Below are 12,614 nucleotides of genomic sequence, written 5' to 3'. Positions count from 1 at the left end.
ATTATTGTTACCGCTAATTTATGTATGATAGCCTATACATTATCATTTATCACACTTGTTTGAAATAAAATGCATTAATCAGCAAACAACAACATGCTTATGCAACCAAATGCATGCAGTGTATGGAACCTGTGTTCCATACTCATCCGTAGAATAAAACTTCAATCTTCCAACAAATACTTGTGGACAACAACAGGCGTGAATACAATGTGTGATAGCGTGATTTGAAACGTGTCCCCAAACGCCCTGGCGAACATCCGAAAGTTCCAGTACGTTCGGCCCTGTGAAGTGAAAGTGTAGATGAAAGGCCCCGCCCCCAAATATATCACGAAATGATCGATGTCTTCCTTAGCCAATCACATGACAGAGACGACTGTATTTCCTGCGCTCTCAACGAATCAGAAATGACAAAACACTAAAAAACACGAACTCCAACTTGTCAGCAAACAGAAGGGGGAGGGGACCAACATATGGCAGTCATATTTCTGAAGCTGAAATAATGTGTTAGACGTTTTATTGTGTTGTTTACCTCGCAGAAGGTAATTGGGTTTAAATACTCTTTGCTTGGACATTTATACTGATTCATATACGTCAGTGGGGAGCGTTTTTGCCATTTTTTGCTGAAAAAATGTAGCGGGCTAGCATGCTAATATAACTGTACTGTACAGACGGTTAGCGAGCTGCTGCTCGATTATATTAGACAGGGGGGCTTTACTGCGTACTTGCTCTATAACTTTGACAATATAAAAGCAGGTGAATAAACTGCTCCTCTAATATTGCAACACATGTTTGTAATGCCAGGAAACTGAAAATCTGCTATAAATGTGCATCGGTAGTGCGCTGTGATGGGAAGGTCCCAGAAAGTTTGAGATTTCAGGAAACTGCAATGGCGTGAGGGGGAGACAGACAGTCATGACAGCAGGTCGAGGAAGCCATGATCCGACCAGAGCAACTCTCCAAATAACACCCCTGCACCGGGCTATATGCTATATAATGGTTAATTGCAGATATCCTTTTTTTAAATAAGCGTTTTGCTTATCATTTTGCGGCCGGGTGACATTGACTAACTTACTAATTAATAGTTGCTTTGTTTTCTTATTTTTATAAGTTTTCGCCATTATGCTTTGGACATTAAAGATAGGCCTGCATGAGCGTATTTGTGCACTCAACAACAGGTTAATTGTTTATTCCTAGTTCTTCCGTTTGGGAAATTTTGTGTGAACGAACTCTAACCGTTCATAGATACGCGAATACGTAATGTAATTTTAAACAGAGTGTGTAATTAAATGTTAACGTGCCTTTACATGATACAAGTGTACCATTATCTCACCCTGTGCATTCCCTTACCCTCTTACCGTCATTATTGGCGTCTTATGATCATAATCCATCCATCCTGTTCATTTTGTGAACTGAAGCCCTGCTCGTGAGGGGGCGTGTCAATGGCTAGCGCGGGATGTTTTAGCATTGTTATGCAAATGCTGCTGGAATAACTCTATTTTAATCCTCTCTGTGTGTTTCATTTATGTGATTGTTATTATTATTATTAATAATATCAACAATAATAATGATAAAGCAAGATTTGAAAACATAATGTAACTGATTTAATAATGTATGTTTCCTTTATTTGAGCGGGCGAGTTAATACGAATAATTTGAATAAATCAATATTAGAATATAAATGTAACTGTTTGGGCAGTTAAATTTGATACTAACTCATATAGCAAGTATCAGTGTTCCCACAGTCATGGAAAACCTGTAAAAATCAGGAATTTTCAAAATGCTGTGAATGGCAGGCAAATAAATAAACAAATAAAACCGATGAAACTTCATTTAGTCAAAAAGTGTGGACCCTGAAATATCATAATACTACTGCATACATTTCCTCAGTATTATGATTATAGGCTATTTAATGATGCAATAAACCACAATAAACTGTAATGCACAGCCTCTCTTGGCTTATTGCTTTTTTTTCTTTATGATAAAAGACAACAAATGTTATGCATAGTTCCATATATTAATTAGAATAAACAGTTCTTCCATTTGTTTTTATTCCATTTGATAATTCAATTAATTAGCCTAAATGTAGCTTTGAAAAACAATTTATATATAGTTTATTAATATTAAGCCAATTAGCAATTTACAGTGACTTTGAACAAACCACCCTTTTCATAAAAATATATTTGATTTGCACTTTTTTATTATTTTGTTTCTTGTTTTGGTACTAATAAATGCAAAATGCTGTCATTTTGGATGCCAAACAATGTTTGAGTGAATCCGTCATTTACAATCGGTTCAAGCTTTTCTCCATCTCCCCCCCCCCCCCCAGATTTCCCAGCTGATAGATGTCCACCACCAATGAGCCACCAGTTGGGATGTCCCATGCTGGCCCCTCACCAGGTGCTGGCCTGTCTCCGGGGCCCATCCTAGGGCCCAGCCCTGGACCCGGCCCCTCTCCTGGCTCTGTACACAGCATGATGGGCCCAAGCCCTGGGCCCCCAAGCGTCCCGCATGCTATACAGGGCCAAGGGGCTGGAGAGTACTCACAGGACATGCAACCAATGCATAAGGTAGAGGACATTGACATCAATTATATTAGAATAGATCAATAGTTGTCTAGTAAATGCAAAAACAGAAAAATAACATAAGTACATGTAAATGTAAAAGAACTTGTTGAAGGTTCAAACGGTCCTTTTGATGTTGCCAGTATGCCTGCAGTATGTATGACTAATCTCCTGCCTCTGTTCAGCCAATGGAGGGAATGCATGAGAAGGGGATGGGAGACGATATGCACTATGGCCAGATGAAGGGGGTGGGCATGAGATCCCTGCACAGTGGCATGGGTCCTCCACAGAGCCCTATGGATCAACACAGTCAAGGTGCAATTACTTATAAGCTATAATTTAATAACAAAGCAGAAAGCACTCAGCGGTTATAATTTTAAACTGAATTATAGTTCATTATAGAGGCTCTTATTCTTCTGCCATTGAAGGATTTTAGTCTACAATGGCCTCAGAGGTAATTAAGACAGTTATCCGATAGTGTTTATTTATTTATTTTTGTGCACTTATCTTTGGTGCTGCCTTTATGTTACACTAAGTATCCTCATATCCTCATACCTTTGATCCTTTGTTCTTTACTCTCTTCATCACCAAGGGAACTTTTTCTTTTATCTGTACCTTTTACAGTTGTAAATTAATCTTTAAATGTTCATCATTAAATATTCTGAAATGAACAGTCATGGGTATAGTTTAAAAGTTGTTGATAGTAACCTCAAGATGCGGTCACATTACCGAAATTTCATTCAAATTTGATGGGCAAAAAGGTTGATTGTCAATAGTGTAGAGATGCATGAAGCACAGCTCACACAGAAGTCACTTTCAAACCAAGTAGCTTTCTGTTGTTCAACATGGTGAATTTGTGTGAGCAACTTGAAGCCTTTTCAAAATCTGTGTGGGGAACTTTTTTGCATCATGTGAAACTCCAGAGTCCACAGATTTTGCCCACGAAATTTTACAGAGCAATGGTCAATGTGACCGCACACCATAAATATTATTTAACTATGCACATGTTTTTATGCCAATTAAAATTTCTACGCATAAAACAAATAACCAGAACTTTTGAGAAATACTCTCAAAATTCATATGAGTCTTCTAGAAAAATATTTAAAATAAGAGAAAAGTAGACGGAACAACAGACATAAACAAACAACTGAACAATTTAACCGCAGTCAGCTTCATAACTACAGTATACACTTTTTTTTTTTTTTGCTTTGCTTATTAGGATACATGTCCCCTCATCCCTCGCCATTGGGCCAGGTGCCGGAGCATGTGCCTAGCCCTATGTCAGGAGGAGGGCCGAACCCGCCGCAAATGTCTCAGGGTCAGTCGCCCATGATGCCCATGGATCCGCAGGGGATGGGACAGCAGGCGAGGGGTCAGTCTGCCTTCAGCCCAATCCAGCTACAGCAACTCAGGGCTCAGATCCTGGCTTACAAGATCCTGGGCCGTGGTCAGCCTCTGCCTGAAAATCTGCAGTTAGCTGTGCAGGGCAAGAGGAGCCTCCCCACCATGCAGCAGCAGCCCGTCAATACTGGCCCCTACAACAGACCTCCAGGTGAATATGTTTTTGGCCATGTTGGTATTAGCCAGTAGCCCTTTATGTGCAGTTTTTCTTGTACAATTTATAATGATTTTAAGCCTGTTGCAGCCTGAGTGTGGTGCATGCAAAATTGGTAATCATATTAGTTTTTTTTTTTTTTTTTTTTTTTTTTGCAGTTCTTTTCCTTATAATATTCAATTCTTGTGCTGTGTTGCTAGGTATGCCAATGACTCATGGAGGGCCTGCGACTGGCCCGTGTCCCTCTCCATCCATGCAGACTCTTACCCAGAGCTCTGGGCCAAAACCGTGGCCTGAAGGTGAGTGTGGGATGCATTTTTTTATTTACTTTTGATTATACATGCATTATTTTTATTATAAAAACAGATAACAGTGCAGTGGGGAAAAACATTGTCTGCACTTTCTTCTTTTTTAACATTCTTTGCCCTACATTTAACCGACCATTTAATTAATCTGGCCAGTGGTTCAAATGTTTACTTGCCCTGCCAAAATTTTCACTGGCCCCACCCAAAAAAAAAAAAAAAAAAAGTGTTGTTGTTAACCATGCAACATTGTATTCTAATAAATAAGCCACCAAAATTTTAGGTACCTCTGAAATTCCACAAGTCTCGACTGATTCCAATTTCGATACCACAGCAAAAACTACTGGCCTAACTAATAAAAAGTAAAAAAATTATTAAAGATAAGTGAGTCTTCAGTAATAAAACAAGCAACAAAATTCAAGCAACACCTCAAATAAATACAACAGAACAAAGACACAAATGAATAAACAGTGCATTCATTTTTCAGCTAAGTTTTAAACGTATTCAGGTACAGAAATGAAATAATCAAATGTAAAATAATACTGCATAGTCTTACTCTTGACTGTATAAATGAAATATAGATGAATCCTTGTTAAAGCTACAAAATTTGTTCAGTCAAGATCAGTGAGTGATTTTCTCTTTGTCTTTTGTTGTTTGATTTGACAGACATCAAGACATCTATATGAGTGAAACTTTGAAAAACGTTAAAACTTTAAAATGAAAATGCTAAGGGGCAACCTTACAAAGGTTAAATCCCCTCTCTATGCTTTCAAGTGACAGTGTATTAATTCATGAAGTGCTATCTTCATAGGAAAGTCACTGAAGTACACGCAAATTAAAGATCATTGTTCATCTTTCTTTTTCAAGTGGTGAGTTAGTCTGGTTTAATTCCAATGCGCTGCTTATTGGCTATAGTTTTGTAAAATGTAGTTGATGTCAGCGTAGGGATGTGAATTTCTGCCAAAAATGACATTCGAAAATCGAGGAGCAAAAGTCGATTATCGGCCCTGTCCCAAATGGAACCCTAAGCACTCGCGGTCTTCCTCTGAGTCCGCACTTTCGTAACGTAATGCCGCTTTGACTGTCGGGAAGAAGTCTGCTGTGGAGTCCGCATCAGCACGGGCTCGGCAAAAGTGCGCATCAAGGGCGCAAATCGACCACACGGGGCGCTCGCGAGCACCCTTCTGAGATCTAAAAATGACAAATGGGACACACTACGGTCTCACGGACTTAACGGACACGCGCACGCGGCAGCCATTGTAAGTCCACAAGACCGAAAGTGCACATGAAGTGTGCCATTTGGGATTGGGCCATCGTTCGAAAATCGAAAAAAAAAAAAGCACACTCACAATGACAGAAAGGGAGGCCAATTTCATCTTTAGCGATTTGTCATCAAACAAACTGTTTATTATTCGAACAATTAACATGTTTTCGTTGTTTTTTTTAACATACCGGTAGTTAACATAGAAGAAAAAAACAATAAGCACGACAGTCCGTTTTTGCATCGCCAAACCAGATGCTCGTTAGATAAAATCATTATGACATTTTGTTTTTATGCAAACCTGCCTTGTTACTGCAAAAGCCTACTTTTTAAACAAATTAGTTTCAATCAAAACTATTCGTGTGATGCCACTGCGCAATACACACACATTACCGTGGGATGGCGGGTGTTCATTTCATAAACTGTGGACAATGGTAGCTTATTTAATTAATGTAGCCTATAAATGCATGTATATGTCCAAAAAACGGATAATGTCATCATACTTGTAGTGCTATCGTCAAGTAATAATCTGTTTGGTTGTAAAATGTATTACCTGAATGAAATGAACTAGATATCGTCCTGTGGAATCATTCATTCAAAGACATCATACGAAGATGTTCAACTAAGTTAGATCTTCATCGCTGGCAAAAATATGATGCATTTGCAGATTTGCTTTCACTAGACTAAACTGTAGGTCCACGGCCAGTCGGCCACTTCATCCAACGCTCTTGATGTTCTCAAATCTTCCTAGTTACGACTCCGTGTCGAGTGTGAATTGAAAGCGCTTCAGATAATTCAGTGCGCGAGGAACTGAACAGATCATTCAAACTGATTCGCGAACCGATTTAGACAGAAATGCCAACTTGTTTGATGATGTCTTTGAACAGAATCGACTCAAAAGAGTGATTAATTTGTGAATGGAGCATCGCTCAAGCCCATAAAAAGACACAGCGCGCTTGGAATAAACTCATTTAACAACATGTATTGCATTAAAATAAAGTAACGAGAGGAACGTCGCCCAACGTAGTGAAGTAAATGTAGCCTACTTTGTTACTACCATAGACGGTTACTACCATAGACAGTAAAGGTTAGTCTACTACCCACCTCTGTTGGGCGCAGAGTTAACGGTCACGACAATGCTCTTCTTCTGTTGTTTGTTTACACTATGTATAAAACACTGGTATCCTAGATCGCGCAGGAGGGGGTTTCATTCATGTTAGTGACACCTTGTGTCCCTGACAGGAAAAATACCCTGCTGCGCGATCTGTGACAGTAGGCGCGCTGTCAATTATGTCACATTGGAATTGCGCGAAAATATAACGATATTCGAATAAGCAATTTTAAGATCGAATTTCGAACACAGTTCGACTATTCGAAGATCGCGACTCATGTCAGGTCAATTGACGTTTTCACTGCATTTTATGAAATGCCCTCATTGCGGGTTCAGAAACTGATTGATTGACCTCAGCCAGAGATAAAGATCCAGAGACTTTTCTTTTTTTTCTGAACACACTCTTGTATCATCTTTTGTGTGCATGCTCTCATTTAGGGATCTCATGCCCTTCATGCAGTTTCTTTAAAGCCATTGAACTTGACTTGAAAGAGGTCATAAGAGTTTTTGTAAAGATTTTTCATTTCAGAAGTGGACGTCAGTTCGTGCTTTGAACTGTCTTAAAACCTGCCAACAATAGCTTTGATGTCCTCTTTGAGTATGATCAAACATCCTAAAGGCAATGGACTACTGAATTATATGACATTACTTATGCTGTTTCATTATGGCTCATATATCTGACAACAGCATTGTGGACTAGAAGCTTAATGCATTTTTTGCATTCAGTAGCATTTCTTTGACAGACATGACATTTTGATAAATCTCACAAGACGTTTACAAAGCACATCTCCTGTCTTTTCAGGTCAAGGTGCAGAGACCCCCAGCACTCCACAGAAGCTGGCGGTCCCAGCGCCCAGCGGCAGACCCTCTCCAGCTCCCCCGCTGGCCCCCACCGGTGCACAACCTGTGCCCAGCACCTCTCTCACCTCCCAACCCCAACCTCAGCCACCGTCTGGACCAGGCCAGCCCTCTCTCATCATCCAGCTCCAGCAGAAACAGAATCGCATCACCCCGATTCAGAAGCCTCAGGGTCTGGACCCTGTTGAACTCTTGCAAGAGAGGGAATACCGGTATGTAACGAGTAATTAATTTCAAATTTCAATTTCAATCGTTATCGTTAATTGCATTTTTTTATTTTATGATGTTTTCTGAGGTGCACTTATAATGTTAGGACAATTTTTACATCAAAAATGGTTCTTAACTCACAATTTTTTCCCCTCTCTGATTTAAACACTGCATTTAAAGGGGCGTCCCTCAGTGTAAACGCCTACTGCTATGATTGGGTAGCATTTTGCATATGAAATAAGTATTGCATATGGAACTCTTTTGGGAGTTATACGGTGCATGTTTCTGCACTGCTGTCGGGTCTATATATTTCCGAAAAAGTCTGTTCGGAAAGCCTGCGTCAAATTGTCAGTAGTTTACCAAAAAATCAATAGTGAAATGAACCGAAAAAACAAAACAAATAATGCTCTACTGAGACAATCACATGGTTTTAAATAAACAGCCACTCTCCTATCATTTGGATGCTCTGGAAGGTAATGTTATCTTAGTCCATTGATCCTGTTGTAGTATCTCACTCTTCTATCCTGCTATCATCTGACTAACATGCTCCAGTGTGTGTGTGTGTGTGTGTAATTGGGGGGAAGAGGGGGGGGGGTGACGATGAAGAAGTAGGCGTTGTTCTGTGTCTGTGTAGGCAGTGTGGCGCTGATGTATTCATCTCTATTACGTCATAAGAACAGGGAAGTATAAAAATATTGGTTATTAGTTGTTTTTGGACTAATGAGGAAATTTTGAGCTCTGAAACAGTATGTTTTTATAATACAATGAGGTCTTTAATTTCAAAAGATCAGGAAAGTTTTGAATTTTTTTAATTCATCACCTTTTTAATTTACAGTTAAAGGCAGCACAGTTTTACCACACATTACCGCAGCTAGACAATCACATTTGAGTACAGATTCAAGCCTGTAAACCTATCATCCATTGCTCTCCTGTCAGAACTATTGTTGTTTTGGGGGGTTTTGCGAGCTGTAATGAATGTTAGAGGTTTCCGAAAGGTCCTCAGAACTTGGTTGATTACACTGGCTTGCACTATCTGAAACAACAGAAAGGTGTTAATTGTTTGATGTACCTTGAGGTCACCAACACACACTTTTTTTAACACTGTGAAAGTTTCAGAGTGAAAGTTTCAGATCTTGCTGGTAATTTATAATTTGGAGAACTCTAAGGTTACTAGAAATTATTAATGTCTAGAAAGTTCACCTTCAAAGACATCTCTGTTCAACAATAAGTCTGGTGATATGTGCTTGTTTGACAGTTTTTGCTTTCATTTTTTCACTTAATGACCACTAGAATTCTCTGTTATTCTTGAAAGAAAAAGATAGTGCTAGTATTCAATACATCTGTCCTTCTCATTTATGGTCAAAGACTTCAGGCCAGGATTGCTCACAGAATTCAGGAGCTGGAGAATCTTCCGGGGTCGCTGCCGCCTGATCTGAGGACGAAAGCAACCGTGGAGCTGAAGGCCTTAAGACTGCTCAACTTCCAGCGGCAGGTTTGGTCAATGACATGACACTCATTTTGTCTTATCTATTCATTTATTTAAAAAAGCAATTCATAGAACAATGCAAGTACCTCTTTAATAATGAGCATGTTTTTAATTTCTGTATTAAAATGTAAATGTTATTATTCTGTATAAAAAAAATTGTGATTTCTTTCAGGGGCATACGTGATGCAACTGTCTGATATCACAACGAAGAGAAAATAAATAAAACAAAAACAAAAATCTTGAAAAGAACATTTATTAAGTAGTTTAGCATAATCTTTAAACTTCTCAACTGCTTTTTAATATTAATGTCATGTGGTGCAACTCTTAAAGATATTTATGAAATAATATTTCATGACATTTTTTAAAAAAGGTCTTACCTTAAAAAATATATTTGCATTTTTCTTTTTTTTTGAAAATAGGGATTACGTATGGAAGCTTGTTTCCGGCACAGAATGAAAAATAAAAAAGGCAATTGCGACTTTTTATCTCACAATTCTGACTTTTTTTTCTCAGAATTGCGAGATATAAAGTCAGAATTTATTGATATAAAGTCGCAATTGCAGGTTATAAAGTCAGAATTGCGAGATATAAAGTCAGAATTTATTGATATAAAGTCGCAATTGCAGGTTATAAAGTCAGAATTGCGTGAAATAAAGTCGCAATTGCGTGTTATAAAGTCAGAATTGCGAGATATAAAGTCAGAATTGATTGATATAAAGTCGCAATTGCGTGTTATAAAGTCAGAATTGCGTGATATAAAGTCGAAATTGCGTGTTGTAAAGTCAGAATTGTGAGATATAAACTATTCTGAGGGGGGAAAAGTTCGTCTTTTTCCCCCCTTAGAATTGGCCTGATAACTCGCAATTGCGAGTTTATATCTCACAATTCTGAGAAAAGATGTCAGAATTTCTAGATATAAACTCGCAATTATGTGTTATAAAGTCAGAATTGCGAGATGTAAACTCGCAATTGTGAGAAAAAAAGTCAGAATTGTGAGAATTGTGTCGGAATTCTGTCTTTTTTTCTCGCAATTGCGACTTTATTTCTCATAATTGCGACTTTATTTCTCAGAATTGCGACTTTATATCTCAGAATTGCGACTTTATATCTCGCAATTGTGACTTTATTTCTCACAATTCTGACTTCATATCTCGCAATTGTGAGATAAAAAGTCACAATTATTATTATTTATTTTTTTTCAGTGGCGGAAACAAGCTTCCATAATTACGAGTTTTCAGGATGTAAGGAAATTATGTTTTTATTATTATTATTGATGGTCACACCATAGGTCATTTTTAGATTTATAGAAATTAAGCTTTTTCTTTAAAAATGGTCTAAAAGTGTTTCAGAACCATTAACATACTTACATATCTTTGACCCAGAAATAAATGTCAATAATAATGAAAATAATAAGTGCTCTAATAATTTTCTCTTTCACTGGTGCATATAATTGATACAATTTAGATAAAAGCATATTTCCAGTAATTTATTACACAATTTGGAGACATCTCTCACCGTTGCCTTTGCTTTACAAGTCATGAAATCATTTACAATACGACAAGTGAAAATTGCTCATGCATGTTTTTGATTTTCTGGTTCCATTGAGCTTTGTCCTATTCACATTGTGTGGATGGTTATAGTGTCCAAAGTTGTGCTATGAATGTTTAATTTACCCTGTGCAATGAAATGCACCATTAGAGGGCACCCTTGTTGTATTTCGTTGCACTCAGTCTCCTCACAATTCACAGCCTTGTTCTACTATAATTAACTATCATAAACAAAATATGTGTGAAATGCATCAGAATATGATTATCATTTGATGAAGCTCATTAGCTTAATGCATTTTGCCACAGATGACTATGATTGATTTTTTTTTCTCTCTCAGCTGAGGCTAGATGTTGTAGCCTGCATGCGCCGAGACACAACTCTGGAGACTGCCCTGAACTCCAAGGCCTACAAGCGCAGCAAGAGACAGACCCTGAGAGAAGCTCGCATGACTGAGAAACTAGAGAAGCAGCAGAAAATCGAGCAGGAGAGGAAGCGCCGACAGAAACACCAGGTGATCAATGAATGATCAGTGTACTAAGTGTGATCAAATAAATGGACTGAACATACTCAATATACTGATAAAACAATAGACAAGCTCACACACCAAAATGCTCACATACACAATTCATGTGCTTACATATTGAATACTGATAAAGGTCAGGGGTTCAGACTGTGACCAAATGGTCACATTCTGCGACCTTTTCTCCTGCCGGTGTGACAACATTTTGTTAGAGGTTGCACTGATGCCAGCAGCACGTTGCTTAACTGATAAGACCTGCCATTTCTGTTACATATGAGAAACATCAAATGGCAAATGAAACGCAACTGCACTACTCGTTTGAGACTCAGAACAGATTTACTCGCGGGACGATCTCGAGCATGTGACACCATTACTACACAGAGCTGGGATTAATAACACCGCAGCAAGATCTAGTGGGAAGCATTCAAATTCGGTCCAGAAACCAGGAGAAACATTGTACCATGAAGTTATAGAAAGCACTTCAGTCCACAAATCACCAACATTCACCATAGATTTAATGTAGTAACGCTAACTGTAACCACGTATTGTAGCAGAAATAGTCGAATGATGTTGTTTTTTTACATTAGGTTATTCATATCAGGGTTCGTACAACCTTTTGAGAGCGAAATTCAGGCACTTTTCAAGGGCTTTCAAGTGCTTCAAACTTTTTCCAGCACTACAAACCTCTGAATATTATCTAATTATAATGTTATTTTTAATGTGATGATTTATAAAACTAAAAGTTTAATGATGTAGGAAAACTAACACATAATTAAAGAGCATATTGCAGGTTAAAAAAAAATCTAAATTAATATATAACCTTGTATGAAAATACCATATGAAAAGGTAATGCAGGATTTAAAATGTTTTAAAACGACATAAGGGCACAAATTTAGTAGATAAAGTGAGCGTTTCTTTGACTGCTCGTAAAAAACGTTTTTTTTTCAACATCGCATCATTTTACGTCACCAGAGGGAGGGAGCATCAGCAGCGCAGATAGGTTTGTATTCAGTACAAGCGGGTAAATTTGCTTTTTTATACTCAGAATGACAATTTGGAATGTAAAGAACAACATATTATACAGTTATTTGTTTTATTAGGAAAATACCATATACATAAAAAGAATTGGGCTTTTTTTCACGTTTTATAAATGACGACTTCACATTATATGTACATCTTTTGGAACAAACAAAAACAAAAAAGCAA

At 37.9% G+C, this 12,614-nt stretch overlaps 1 protein-coding gene across 2 annotated transcripts in view; it reads left to right on the top strand.

The window, feature by feature from the left end:
- Positions 1 to 422: 422 nt before the first annotated feature.
- The window catches only part of smarca2 (SWI/SNF related, matrix associated, actin dependent regulator of chromatin, subfamily a, member 2), a 56,781-nt gene continuing 44,589 nt past the window's right edge, over positions 423 to 12,614 (top strand). For both annotated transcript variants that reach the window (XM_056233408.1, XM_056233409.1), the window contains exons 1-8: positions 423 to 547; positions 2,335 to 2,566; positions 2,746 to 2,875; positions 3,780 to 4,112; positions 4,316 to 4,414; positions 7,592 to 7,859; positions 9,220 to 9,346; positions 11,226 to 11,399. In XM_056233408.1, coding sequence (XP_056089383.1) covers positions 2,342 to 2,566; positions 2,746 to 2,875; positions 3,780 to 4,112; positions 4,316 to 4,414; positions 7,592 to 7,859; positions 9,220 to 9,346; positions 11,226 to 11,399 — 1,356 coding nt within the window. In that variant the 5' untranslated portion in view covers positions 423 to 547; positions 2,335 to 2,341. The remainder of the gene's footprint in view (positions 548 to 2,334; positions 2,567 to 2,745; positions 2,876 to 3,779; positions 4,113 to 4,315; positions 4,415 to 7,591; positions 7,860 to 9,219; positions 9,347 to 11,225; positions 11,400 to 12,614) is intronic.

This window comes from Rhinichthys klamathensis, unplaced genomic scaffold (assembly GCF_029890125.1).
Source record: "Rhinichthys klamathensis goyatoka isolate OS25496 unplaced genomic scaffold, OSU_Roscu_1.1 h1tg000369l_1, whole genome shotgun sequence".
Classification (NCBI taxonomy): Eukaryota; Metazoa; Chordata; class Actinopteri; order Cypriniformes; family Leuciscidae; genus Rhinichthys; species Rhinichthys klamathensis.
The sequence above is the reverse complement of the archived record's forward strand: the minus strand, read 5'-3'. Positions and strand labels throughout refer to the sequence as shown.